At 36.2% G+C, this 15,530-nt stretch overlaps 1 protein-coding gene across 1 annotated transcript; it reads left to right on the top strand.

Annotated features, from left to right (window-relative positions):
- Positions 1–10,607: 10,607 nt before the first annotated feature.
- On the top strand, positions 10,608–11,126 carry LOC108738706. Its single transcript, XM_018472239.1, has one exon. The coding sequence runs from the start codon at positions 10,608–10,610 to the stop codon at positions 11,124–11,126; it is 519 nt and encodes a 172-aa protein (XP_018327741.1).
- Positions 11,127–15,530: the final 4,404 nt, after the last annotated feature.

The following is a 15,530-nucleotide window of genomic DNA, read 5'->3' as shown; positions in this document are numbered from 1 at the left end:
ATATGCCCAAGTTTCATTACTATAGCAATTATTAAATTGACTTAGGAAATTTACTGAATATGCAATATCAGGTCTGGTTAATACAGCCAAATACATCAGCCCACCTATGAGTTGTTGATATGGTATTTTGCTATCACAATTTTTATCTCTTAAGTTAATGTTCAATTTAGGCTCTAGGGGTGTATCAGCCACTTTACAATCTGCCATGTTAAATCTATGTAATAACTGATTAACATAATTCTCTTGGCTTAATGTGACTGTACCATTAACCTTATCAATGTTAACACTCATTCCCAAACAGTTTTTAACCTGGCCTAAATCTTTTATTTTAAATTTTGAAGACAATACCTTTTTTAAATTATTACTTTCAATATTATCATTACTAAAAACAAAAAAATCATCAACATACAAAGTTACAATTGTTTTCCTATCATTATACATTTTTGTGTACAAGCATGGTTCCAATTTGGAGCGTTTATAACCTTGGCTAATAAGACATTCGTCAACCTTCTTGTACCAGGCCCTTGAGGATTGCTTTAGACCATAAATCGCTTTATTCAATTTAAGTACTTTATTATTATTTTGAGAACTTGACAAACCTTCTGGTATTTGCATGTAAATATTTTCCTCAAGGTCCCCATTCAAGAATGCTGTAGTGACATCGAGATGTGTAACATCTAATCCAAGTTTAACTGACAATGCAAACAGTAACCTTAAAGTTGAGTGCCTGACTACAGGCGAGAAAATGTCCGAATAGTCCACATTTTGCTTTTGCATATATCCCTTAGCCACTAAGCGAGCTCGGTAACGAACACTATTATCACTGTTTAGCTTTTTACGCAATACCCACTTACACTTCACTACAGTTTCACCATTCTTTGGTAAATTCACTAACTCCCATGCATTATTGCCTTCAAAACACTGAAGTTCTTCTTTAATAGCCTCTAACCACTGTTCCTTTTCTTCTCCTTGTAGTGCTTCCTCCAGACTTAGCCCATTAGCATCATCAAACACTTCCTCAGAAATGCACATATTGGATAACCCATATCTTTTTGGTATCTTCCTCGTTCTGCTGGGTCTCAATAGCAGCTCAGGAGGATTATCAGCATCTTCATACTCGCTAGGAACATAAGTACTATCTGAGCTATTTGATGTTTCGAGTAATGTATCCTCATCTGTGGTTATTTCATTAGAACTTGTATCCTTGACAACTGTGTCCCTCACTGAAGACGAGTTTTGACCTCTTTCCATAACAGGTATACTGATCTCAATGTTATTTTCTTCTTCCATGACAATGACATCTCTACTAGTTGTCACACGTTTAGTTCTGGGATTATAAATTCGGTAACCTTTGATGTCATCTGGATAACCCACCAATATGTGCTTCTCGGACTTTCTATCCCATTTCTGCCGCTTCTCTTTAGTCACATGAACCATGACTTCGCTCCCAAAAATACGCAAGTGACTTATATCTGGTTTGCGGCCAGTCCAAACTTCATAAGGAGTCTTTTCATCAAGAGCAGGAAGAACAGTACGATTTTGTAAATAAACGGCAGTATTTGTAGCTTCTGCCCAGAATTCTTTGCCCATATTCGCGTCAAATAACAAACATCTGGCTTTCTCTACTATGGTACGGTTATTGCGTTCTGACAAGCCATTTTGTTCAGGAGTATATGGGTTACTTCTTTGGTGAACAATACCTTCACTCTTGAGATATGAGTCGAATTCTTTATTGCAATATTCCCACCCATTATCACTTCTCAATATCTTTATTTTCATATTAGTTTGTTTCTCAACTTTTGCTTTAAATTCTGTAAAACATCTGAGTGCTTCACTTTTATGTTTAATAAAATAAACAAACATCATTCGACTGAAGTCATCAATAAATAATATAAAATATCTGGAACCTGCCAATGATACTTGTTCCATAGGCCCACAAATATCTGTGTGAACTAAATGAAGTAGTTCTTTGCTTCTTGAACCCACATTTGTGAATGGTAATCGACATTGTTTACCTTCACAGTAAACTGTACATGATGACTTGTCTATATCAACCTTTTCTTCAAGGTACATACCTTCAACAGCACTAGTCATTTTATTAAGGTATTTGCTGTTGACATGACCTAGTCGGCGATGCCAGGTGTTACCTGATATAGCCAAATTAGCTACTACATTCTCAGGTACTATCAACTTGTATACTCCATTGTTTAACACGGCTGTGGCCACTAGTTCACCGTTTCTGTTATATACATCACAACCATTTGGCGTAAACTGAACTTATTAACTGGCTCACTGATAACAAGTTTGTTGTCAATCCTGGAGCACATAATACATCCTTGACTGGTATTTCATATTCGCATTGATCAGTTTTAGTCACAATGGTCACATCGCCGGAACATAATACTTGCAATCTTTCACTATTAGCAACAAATATATCTTTCATTTTGTGATATGTAGCATTCTCAATCCACTGTTCATTAGCGGTTAGGTGTACGCTCGCCCCAGAATCTATGTACCAGTCGTATTTATTAAATTTGCCACTTAAAAACACCGCACTGAATGCATTACTTTGTTTACGTTGATTGGTATTATCATTATTTAAAGTATTTGTGCATTGATTCTTGTAATGACCGGTTTGTTTACACCGATAGCACTTAACGTGACTTTTGACATTGACATTTGGTTGCGTTTGTTTCCTCTGTGTATTCACCACAGACAATTTATTTTTCTTAGGTTGCCATTTCCTCATGCTACTCGCAAATGCACCGCTAACTTCATCTGATTGATTGTTGCACACTTCCGCATCCGCTCCCATATCCATTAATTTTGTTCTAATGGCGTCCGTCGTGACTTGAATGCCTGAATGCTCAATCGCCATGATCATCGGCATGAATTTTTCCGATAATCCTGCTAATAGTAAACAACCAATCCACTCGTCACTGATTTTGAAACCCGTGCCACTTAGCTTTTGTCCCGTTTCGACTATTTGCGTTATGTACGACTGCATAGAAACACAATTTTCCAGGCGTATCGAGATCAAATTACGTAAAAGATATATTCTTCTTGTAAATCCAGAATCGTCAAATAATGCCTTTAATTTGTTCCATAGCTCCAACGTGGTCATCACGTCCTTGATATGTACATATAACGTACTGTCTATAGTCATGATTAATTTTGCTTTGGTTCTCGCGTCATCTGCGGCTTCTATCACTTTTCCAGCTACTGGCTTGATGCAGTGCACCATATCCTCTAGGATTAGAAAATTCTCCGCGGCGAAAATCCACTCGTTATAGTTTTCCCGGCCTCTTAGTTTGGGCACATTTACTAGATAGTTCGCTGCCATCCTTGCAAATCTTTATTGCCGATACTGAATAGCACGTTATTAACTATACTTTAACTACTTTTACTACGAAAAAGACTACTAATTAAAGAAAATACTTATGGCCTGGGCCCATAACCTAAAATGAAACAACGTTTTCAATGACACTAAACAGAGTGAGTTTTTATTAAAAGAAATATTTATATATTCCTTACATCATTCACAACAAACACAACATATGACAGTACTAGTACTATTTTGATACAATTTAACAATTTTCACCGATTTTGTGAAGAAATATTTGTCATCATCAAAACACTACAAATCTATTAAGAATTTTGCCCCGACTTAACCATCATATTTCAGAATGTAATAACAAATCTCCATATTACGATTCAATTTCCTCAAAAAATGCTTTAAAGCGCCTGTGTATTAATGCTGATCGCGCTATTATCATGTTTACGATCTTAACAATTTTTCCATTGCATCCTTAAGTTGTTGCGTTGATGCCTTTGCAGATAAATTTTCTTCATTTATGATACAATGAAATGATAAAAGTGAACGGCCAAGTTCATTTTCCATTAGTTTTTCCTCTCATACTTGGAGCACCGTCAGTTGTTATGGAAAACAATTTACTTTTTAAATCTGATACTTGCCCATTATTGAAATTTGGAAATTCTTGTACTTGACGAAAAATATTAGTGCCTTTGGTGGTGTCATTCATTGAAGCAAGAACGCATAGTTCTTCATTGACATTAGAGCTATTTATTGATGCAAATCTAATAATTATTGTAGGCCTACCAATACAATTTATGTCGGTACTTTCGTCAACTGCAATGCTAATTATGTCACAAGATAACAAATCATTTTTGACCTGTTCATCAATATTCTTGCCATATCTTCAACGCGACGCTGGACTGTTCTAGCTGACAATGGCATTTCTTTGATTCTCTCAATTATTTGTTTTTTATTTGCGTCATTAAATAAGTGTTCGGAACAACTTATAAATGCGTTTTTCAAAAACTCGCCGTTTGTAAATTGTTTTCCATTGGTACTAATGCTAAGAGTTGCAACACAGCTGGCAGACGTAGCATGATAGTTGCTAGTAACAAAACCCTTTACGAATTTATTTTGTTTTCCAAAATTTAATACACGTTTAGCAATGTATTCAGATTTATCTTCATTTACCAATTCATTCACATCTTTATTTTTTGAATAAAAGTGTCGCTCAATATTATAAGTCCTGGCGGTAATAATATCTGTACATAAAGTACATATCAATTTGTCACCATTTCCGATACACCCATACTTTTCTGTCCACACGTGTTGAAATAATCTCTTTTTTTGCTTTTTATTTGTTCATGGTAATTTTTTTAAATAATAATATTTATTTCACTAAGTCACTAGGTCAATATTATTGTGCTACTGTACTACACGTGCTATAACTATAACTGACATACAACTGAGCTAACAACGCGTGCGTGCAGGAATGGTCCAATTTGTTCGGACAATGTCGCTGCATTCCATAATATCGGCCGATTCCATATCCAGTCAGAGGGGTGGGGCTTTAACCAATGTTACACTGGATTCAAATTTGGTACGTTCATAACTTTGCGTCAAAAATTTTTTGGGAAAAAGAAAAAAATGTTTGTGTAGTCACCCTGTGTGTAGTCGTAGTAAGGTGTGACTATCAAAGTTGTGGTTCTGAGAAGAACCGATTTATAATATCGTTAGACACATTATCTGCATCATTGATGATTGGCACAAAAATCACAGCTTCCAAGGGTTGACACTTTATCAGCATCCGAATAATAGTGAGCCTGGTGTTAGACTAATTTATTGGAATATTTACACGGTATTTATACAAAACTATTTGCATGGTATTATATGGCAAAGAACATTTCAGCACTTTACACTTGTGTATGTAATTGCCGTTAACCTAGTTAGTCGCATTGTGTCGCGACCTAACTAAGTCAGCACGAGTGCAGAGGTTTAATTGATACACAATATAAAGGTTTCTTGCTATACCGAGTGTTCCCACATTTGTATATCTTATACTTTATTTTCGGAACTAAAGTGGGTCACTTGAAGTTACCGATGATGGTCATGGGTTGCCGACCTCTGGTTTATAGATTAGTGGAAAATTGGGAATGAATTCACGGTAATAATCAGCGAGCCCTAGGAATTGTTTGATGTGCTTTGGTTTCATTTGGTTGGGAAAGTCGGTTATACATTTAATTTTTTCGGGGTTAGGTTTTATACCATCACGAGTTATTATGTGTACAAGAAAGGTGGCTTCTTTGCGAAAGAATTAGCTTTTATCGAGTTGAATCTTTAAATTATTCTGAGTGGTTTAAATACGTCTATAGTTGTGTTCAGTCAAGTCTTTAGCGAAGATAATGATGTCATAGATGTAGATGAGACACTGTTGAGGGTTTAACCCTTGTAGGGTGAGGCTCATTGCTCTATGAAAAGTCCAAAGGGCTTATTTTCGTACTCATGGTGTTTGCCGTCGGCTGAAAATCAGGCATTTGGAGTAAAGTAAGCGGGGTTCTATATATGGGTCACGGCTCCCCAAATCTAGGCCACGGTCCATCCATCAACATCTTACCAATTTTGCACCTTTAGAAGGTCTTTTTAGGTCATTCTTCGTCTGAAGACGTTAGACCATGCCCCTTTTGTCAACAATACCAGAAGCTCTTGTTGAAGACCCTCTGGAATTGTCCTAACATGGGGGTGGAGCCTGTATTTATTTGAATTTCCCGCTTAAAGCTATTGCTTATTGAATTTTATCAAACGAGATGTCGCTAGAATACTGAAAAAACGTCGTTTTCTGTAAAAGCGTGTGTAGTGTACAGCTATTGTTTTTTGTCTATTGAATTTTTTCAATAGATGTCGCAAGAATGTCGAAACAAAATGGAGCGTGGACTGCTATGGCTATGCCAGTTTAAACTTGAATTTTCCCTCCAACATGAACTTTGGAAATAAAATTCTTTTATTGGTAAAATACCTGTACCGATTATTACTGTTTAGTTACAAATGCGTTAATTCCAACTATATATGTACAAGCGGCTTATACTTACTCTTAGAAAATGTAAGTAGAATTTTTTTTCTTTTCATGTTACCTGATGGATGACCGAACACACTAAACATTGTTCAATATTAATTTTTTCACATTTCTAATATTTTAATAAAATTAAACAGGTAGTATGTATATATGCAAATATGAGTGTATGTGTCTACGTATTGAAAATACAAAATTAACGTCAATTTCTTCTATGGACTTACACAAACAGGTATTATGTTCCTTAGCACGAAGGATGTGCTGTAATCAGCAGATAGTATNATTCGATTAGAATTTGAAACTGCTGAAGATGTAGCTGCTAAAACGTCGGCGTATTGTCTAATTATTCACGAAAGATTTGTAAATTACAATCCACTTACAAGTGTTGTGCGTATTTTATAAAAAAAAATGCCCGTTAAAATTAAATACAGATGCCCTAATTGTAAAGGTGAAACTGATGAACCTGATACGGGTTGTATTCCTTGCAATTTTACAGAGTATATCAAGACAAAAAGTGGACATTAACACATTTCAACCATCTGCTTTACTGAAAAAGATCCCTCAGCTGATAAGAATTAGTCATAAGTTTGTATCTGTATCATGTGACCTATTTTTATGTGTTTATTATTATTATTATTATTCTCTGTTTTCAATATCAAAAAAGTACAGTAGTAGATAGTAATGTTCAAAAACAGTTTAGTGATGCATGCTTGCACGGTTTTAAAAATATAATGGAAAAGTCTGTAATCGTTGATTTACAAGGTTTTAAAACAAACAATAATCAATTTGTGGCAAAAGAAGTATCCGTTTGCAATCTTTCTAACGAAGACATAAATGTATTTTTATTTAAACCGCCACATCAATATCAATATCTATCACCGAAATACGTACGTGAAAATCGTTGGTTGAAAAGGAACTTTCACGGATTATCGTGGGAAGATGGAATAATTGATTACAATCTGATAAGACATGTTCTGAAAATACAACTTCAGTTAAATCATGCAACAACCATTTATGTAAAGGGTCAAGAGAAGGTCAAATGGATTCAAGATATTCTGGATGATAAAAATATTATTATTATCAACTTAGAAGATCTGCAATGTCCGTCATTTGAAAACCTAAAAAATAACTACTTATATTCACCTTGCTATTTACATAATATTATACATAAAATACCAAAGTGTGCTAGAGAAAATGTAAAATTATTAAGATCTTTTTTAAAAAATCTAGTAAGATAATAATAATTGAAAAAGTAAAGTGGTAAACTATTGGTTTTTCTTTTCTTTTTTTGTGTACATGCAGACAGATACATACGTAAATGCATACATATTACTATCTGCTGATTACAGCACATCCTTCGTGCTAAGAAACATAATACCTGTTTGTGTAAGTCTATAGAAGAAATTGACGTTAATTTTTTATTTTCAATACGTAAACACATACACTCATATTTGCATATATACATACTACCTGTTTATGTAAAAGTCTGTAGTAGAAATTGACATGTCTTTTTTTATTTCCCTAAATATATAGATTAAATATTAATATAATTTAATAAATGTTCATATATCAATTATCTTTTTTCTATAAGTACATATATTTTAAGCTAATTAAAACAATTTTATACTTCAACAGATCTTTCTAATAAAATTATGAAATAAAACACCATGATAAGATTGAACTCTTTTATTTTATTAAAATATTAGATATGTGAAAAAATTAATATTGAACAATGTTTAGTGTGTTCGGTCATCCATCAGGTAACATGAAAAGAAAAAAAATTCTACTCATATTTTCTAAGAGTAAGTATAAACCGCTTGTACATATATAGTTGGAATTAACGCATTTGTAAGTAAACAGTAATATTGTCAGCAAAATGAATTATTTCTTTGAGCAAATAACCTGTTTGCTTTATGATTTAAAGTGCTGATAAAACGAGTTGAACCATCGGTACAGTTATTTTACCAATAAAAGAATTTTATTTCCAAAGTTCATGTTGGAGGGAAAATTCAAGTTTAAACTGGCATAGCCTTGTCCACGCTCCATTTTGTTTCGACATTCTTGCGACATCTATTGAAAAAAAATTCCATAGACAAAAAACAATAGCTGCAAATTACACACACTTTTACAGAAAACGACGTTTTCAGTATTCTAGCGACATCTCGTTTGATAAAATTCAATAAGCAATAGCTTTAAGCGGGAAATTCAAATAAATACAGGCTCCACCCCCATTTTAGGACAATTCCAGAGGGTCTTCAACAAGAGCTTCTGGTATTGTTGACAAAAGGGGCATGGTCTAACCTCTTAAGATGAAGAATGACCTAGAAAGACCTTCTAAAGATCCAAAATTGGTAAGATGTTGATGGATGGACCATGGCCCAGATTTGGGGAGCCGTGACCCATATATGGGAACCCGTCTGCCCCTCTACTTGACGGTTTACAATAAAACGAAAGGAATGTTACAAATATGATGAAATTTATAAAGGGATGTCAAAATACCATCCGCAGTATTGTGTCTCTGTGAGATATAATAAAATGGAAAAAATAGTTTTTATGCACAAGACGATTCAATCAAGATTCTCTTGAGGATTTCTTTGGGTCCATCCGCCAACAAAGTGGAAATGCTTTTAATCCGACGCCAATTCAATTTAGTCGAGCGTTTAAAATGTTATTTTGTTTAAATTATTTTAATTGTGTGAATGGTTGCAACTGAATTGACGATTTAGATGCTATTTCCAAAGTAGATAAACTCTTCGACGTTTTGAAGTCATACACTTTTAAAGCGCAGAAAACGATGAATAAACCCCTCGGAGGTGCTGAACATCAAATGACCTTCCTCCATGAGGTTACATTTTTTCAAGACCGTGACGGTTATTATAACGAAAGGAATGTTATAAATATGATGAAATTTATAAAGGGATGGCAAAATACCATCCGCAGTATTGTGTCTCTGTGGGATGTAATAAAATGGAAAAAATAGTTTTTATCCACAAGACGATTCAATCAAGATCCTCTTGAGAATTTCTTTTGGTCCATCCGCCAACAAAGTGGAAATGCATTTAATCCGACGCCAATTCAATTTAGTCAAGCGTTTAAAGAGTTATTTTGTTTAAATTATTTTAATGATGTGAATGGTTGCAACTGAATTGACGATTTAGATGCTATTTTCAAAATAGATAAATTCGACGTTTTGTCGTACACTTTTAAAGCACAGAAAACGATGAATAAACCCCTCGCAGGTGCTGAACATCAAATGACTTTCCTCCATGACATGTTACATTTTTTCAAGAACATGACGGTGTGGGAACACTCGGTATAGCAAGAAACGTTTATATTGTGTATCAATTAAGCGTCTGCATTTGTGCTGACTTAGTTAGGTTGCGACACACTGCGACTAACTAGGTCAAAGGTAGTTACATACACAAATGTAAAGTGCTGAAATGCTCTTTGCCGTATAAACCCATGTAAATATTTTTGTATAAATACCGTGTAAATATTCAAATAAATTAGTCTAACACCAGGCTCACTTTTATTCGGATGCTGAAATAGTGTCAACCCTCGGAAGCTGTGATATTGTGCCAATCATCTATGATGCAGAAATGTGTCCAACGATATTATAAAATCGGTTCTTCTCAGAACCACAACTTTTGATAGTCACACCTTACTACGACTAACCGGTGTGGCTACAGTGGTGACCCCGACTACGAACGTATGGTCAGTGATGAACTACGATTGTGAAAACAGCCGAAACCGTTATCTCAATTGCCGCCAACGAAGGAAGGAACGTCGTCGTCATCGTGCCCTCTTATACCAAGCCGCCCAACTGCAACTTTCAACCCCAAATCCGGCGTCTGGTGAACCTTCATAACAGGACGAAAATCACCAGCATCAACGTTTGCTACGTGAGTTGTTCGACGTATTAGAAAAAACATACTCACCCTTACTGGGCGTACCAACCGAACCTATTTAGCAATAACTTATCTGCTGTCACTCCTTTACCCCTATGGGATCCTTGCCATCTAAGGAAGAGATTGTTATTGCACAATCAGCCGCAGGAAATGCAACTGCCTCGCCCTTGGTCCGGAGCGACTGTCTCTTTTTCATCATAATCACGTTACAAATAATCAGCCTAGTTTGGACTGCTTACCGTGAATACCGGCGTCATCTTCATCAACACATAAACAAAAAGGTTGCCCAAGCCAGCCGCAACGTGGAAATTCAACCATGTCTCGCCCGCAAAACGCCCAACCTACCTCCTCCGTCGACCGTCTAGTTGTGAAGCTGCCACCTTTCGTACCACCCGACCCCGAACTATGGTTTTGTATGGTGGAACGAAGCTTTGAGGCCTCGGGAGTCACATCTGAATCAACAAGATTCGGCTATGTATTGGGCAATTTGGATCCGCGGTACGCAGCCGAAGTGCGTGACATTATCATAAACCCACCGGCGACTGAACCATATGCTACCATCAAGGAAGCACTCATTCGTCGATTGGGCACTTCGCAAGAATTAAGGACCAAACAATTACTGGGGCAGGAAGAAATTGGTGACAGAAAACCATCCAAATTTCTGCGTCACCTTCAAAACCTGGCTGGAAATTCTACTCCAGAGAATCTACTACGCACAATCTGGCCAGGTCGGCTTCCGCAAAATCTACAGACGGTCATAGCAACCATGAAGGACAAGCAGTTGGATGAAGTTGTCGAAATCGCCGACAATATCATGGAAGCGACCCAAACATAGTCCATGATAGCAGCTACGGCCACAGCTACTCCGCAGCACGATACCATCTAACAGCTAACCAATAGGGCACAAGCACTCCAGATGGATATACATCATATAAAACGACATATGGCGAGAGGTTCGAGGACAAGATTTCGATCTCATTCAAGAGGCATTTCTTCGCAAAGACAACAGTAACAACAGGAGCAATGATCATTGCTTCTACCACAGCAGATTCCAAGACAAGGCACGGAAATGCATTACTCCGTGCAGGAAGTCATCGGGAAACCAACAGGGAACCCACTGATGGCGACAAGTGAGGTCCGCACAGCGCAACGTCGCCTATTTGTATCGGACAGAGCCACAAATCAAAAATTCCTGGTCGACACCGGTGCTGATGTCTGCGTGTATCCCAAGTCACTAATACCTGGGCCACGTTATAAATCCACGTTCGTGCTACAAGCAGCAAACGGCACCAACATACCGACCTATGGTACTATTATTTTGTCGTTCAATTTAGGCCTACGAAGATGTTTCCCATGGCGTTTCATCATAGCCGACGTCACCAAACCAATTATTGGTGCAGATTTCCTTGCGCACTACCAACTGCTGATAGATTTAAGCAACCAACGACTCTTGGGTCGACTGACCACCTCACCACCTCTGGTAAATTAATCAACTGCTGCCAACCTTCCCTCACTTTCGTTACAGAAACGAAAACGACGACTTCACCATACCACGAGATACTTCAGGATTTTCCCTCATCAACTCGACCCAACGGCCAAATCACCTTTTCGAAACATGCAACAAGGCACTACATCAACACTACCCCCAGTCCAACAGTAGCATGCAAACCATGACGTTTGGCCCCGGACCGTTTCTCTGCAGCAAAAAGAGAATTTGAAACGTTGGTACAACTGGGTATCGCGCGTCCCTCCTCCAGCCCTTGGGTATCGCCACTACACATGGTCTCGAAAAAAGACGATGAATGGCGCCAATGCGGAGACTACCGTGCTCTCAACGCGAAAACAATCCCGGCCAGATATCCCGTACGAAATATTGACGACTTCACTGGAAAACAAGAAGATTTTCTCCACGATCGACTTAGTTCGAGCTTATAACCAAATTCCAGTCACAGAGGAAGACATCCCAAAGACAGCTATTACAACACCTTTTGGATTGTTCGAGTTTCCTCACATGAATTTTGGTTTACGTAACGCCAGCCAAACATTCCAACGTTTTATTGACGAAGTGTTACATGACCTCGACTTCTCTTTTGCTTATATTGACGATATACTGGTCGCATTAGAAAATGCTGAACAGCACAAACAGCATTTACGCACGTTATTTACTCGTCTACATTCATATGGAATACTGCCTAACCAAGCAAAATGCAACTTTGGTATAGAAGAAGTCTCTTTTCTAGGTTATTGTGTCTCGGCAAATGGAATACGCCTTTTACCCGACAGAGTAACAGCAATCTCCAGTTTCCCCAAACCTACTACCGCAAAACAATTGCAACGATTCCTGAATATGCTCAACTTCTACAGAAAGTTCCTGCCTAACGCTGCCCGCACTCATTCTGTTTTGAATGAACTTCTATTGGGGAAGATCAAAGGAAATGCATCCCTACAATGGAATCCCACAGCCGACGAGGCATTCAATTCAAGTAAAGAGCAGCTGGCGCAGACTACTCTCCTGCACCATCCACAATCAGATGCTACCTTACCTGGCATTTTTCTTTTCCAAACTATCGAACGCTGAAGTCAAATACAGCGCTTTCGACAGAGAACTTCTGGCGATTTATCGCACGATTAAGCATTTCCGCAATTTTCTCGAAGCCCGTGACTTCATTATATTTACCGATCACAAGCTGCTTACCTTTGCTGTCCGTCAGAACCCTAACAAATGCTCTCCAGCCACACCCCTAAGAATCACCACGGACCAAGGTAGATAGTTTGAGTCCCAGCTTTTCAATGGGCTTTCGCTTCTAACAAACTCAAAGCATATACACACAACGACATACCACCCCGCAGCTAATGGTATGGTTGAGCGACTACACCGACAGTTAAAAGCCGCCATAACTTGCCATCAGAACAGCAGCTGGACCAGGATCCTTCCACTGTTCTTCTGGGAATTTAAATCATAAAGCAAACAGGTTATTTGCTCAAAGAAACAATTCATTTTGCTGACAATATTACTGTTTACTTACAAATGGGTTAATTCCAACTATATATGTACAAGCGGTTTATACTTACTCTTAGAAAATATAAGTAGAATTTTTTTTCTTTTCATGTTACCTGATGGATGACCGAACACACTAAACATTGTTCAATATTAATTTTTTCACATATCTAATATTTTAATAAAATAAAAGAGTTCAATCTTATCATGGTGTTTTATTTCATAATTTTATTAGAAAGATCTGTTGAAGTATAAAATTGTTTTAATTAGCTTAAAATATATGTACTTATAGAAAGAAGATAATTGATATATGAACATTTATTAAATTATATTAATATTTAATCTATATATTTAGGGAAATAAAAAAAGACATGTCAATTTCTACTACAGACTTTTACATAAACAGGTAGTATGTATATATGCAAATATGAGTGTATGTGTTTACGTATTGAAAATAAAAAATTAACGTCAATTTCTTCTATAGACTTACACAAACAGGTATTATGTTTCTTAGCACGAAGGATGTGCTGTAATCAGCAGATAGTAATATGTATGCATTTACGTATGTATCTGTCTGCATGTACACAAAAAAAAAAAAAAAAAACCAATAGTTTACCACTTTACTTTTTCAATTATTATTATCTTACTAGATTTTTTAAAAAAGATTTTAATAATTTTACATTTTCTCTAGCACACTTTGGTATTTTATGTATAATATTATGTAAATAGCAAGGTGAATATAAGTAGTTATTTTTTAGGTTTTCAAATGACGGACATTGCAGATCTTCTAAGTTGATAATAATAATATTTTTATCATCCAAAATATCTTGAATCCATTTGACCTTCTCTTGACCCTTTACATAAATGGTTGTTGCATGATTTAACTGAAGTTGTATTTTCAGAACATGTCTTATCAGATTGTAATCAATTATTCCATCTTCCCACGATAATCCGTGAAAGTTCCTTTTCAACCAACGATTTTCACGTACGTATTTCGGTGATAGATATTGATATTGATGTGGCGGTTTAAATAAAAATACATTTATGTCTTCGTTCGAAAGATTGCAAACGGATACTTCTTTTGCCACAAATTGATTATTGTTTGTTTTAAAACCTTGTAAATCAACGATTACAGACTTTTCCATTATATTTTTAAAACCGTGCAAGCATGTATCACTAAACTGTTTTTGAACATTACTATCTACTACTGTACTTTTTTGATATTGAAAACAGAGAATAATAATAATAATAATAACATAAAAATAGGTCACATGATACTGATACGAATTTATGACTAATTCTTATCAGCTGAGGGACCTTTTTCAGTAAAATAGGTGGTTGAAATGTGTTTATGTCCACTTTTTGTCTTGATATACTCTGTAAAATTGCAAGGAATACAACCCGTATCAGGTTCATCAGTTTCACCTTTACATTTAGGGCACTTGTATTTAATTTTAACGGGCATTTTTTTTTTAAAATACGCACAACACTTGTAAGTGGATTGTAATTTACAAATCTTTCGTGAATAATTAGACAATACGCCGACGTTTTAGCAGCTACATCTTCAGCAGTTTCAAATTCTAATCGAATATCAACAGCACCGTTTTTAACCGTTTCACTTTGGTGTGAGCAATCAATTACCGCTAGCGGTGCACGTTTCTTAAACAAATCTGGTGTAAGCACGGGTTCGGCGCTGCTCTTATTCCAATAATACGACTGTTGAAATTTGCTATACATTTGGTATAAAATTGCAAATTGATTTTGCCGATAATTAACATTGATATTGTCATATGGATAAATTTCAGAGTTTAAATATAATTTGATAGACTTCAAACTGCAATGATCAAATTGCGAATTATCTGATTTCGGGTTATGTTTTCTGTCGATTTGAAAACCTACGATGATAAATCGTGGTTTTTCTAAATACGATGCTGATTTGACGGTCCACGTATGACGTGTTGTTTGTTGAAGTAATGGATATTCATGTAATTCCCAACTTCTGAATGTGATTGGAAGAGTGACATTTTTTTCAATATAATTCAATAATTTGATTTTTTCGTAATCGGAAACAGTTACGTGAGGCATTTTCCATACAATTTTATTTATTACAATTTTACCTTTCTCCGTCCCACTTTTATCATAAGTAGAATTGAGATCGGTATTTGATCGAATCAATACCAATTCTTGTCGCGTGTTGAGAATAATTTTTTTAAAGTCCTCAGCAAATCCTAATAGCATTCT

Source organism: Agrilus planipennis, unplaced genomic scaffold, assembly GCF_000699045.2.
Source record: "Agrilus planipennis isolate EAB-ADULT unplaced genomic scaffold, Apla_2.0 scaffold207, whole genome shotgun sequence".
Lineage (NCBI taxonomy): Eukaryota > Metazoa > Arthropoda > Insecta > Coleoptera > Buprestidae > Agrilus > Agrilus planipennis.
This window is presented reverse-complemented; position numbering and strand designations above follow the sequence as displayed.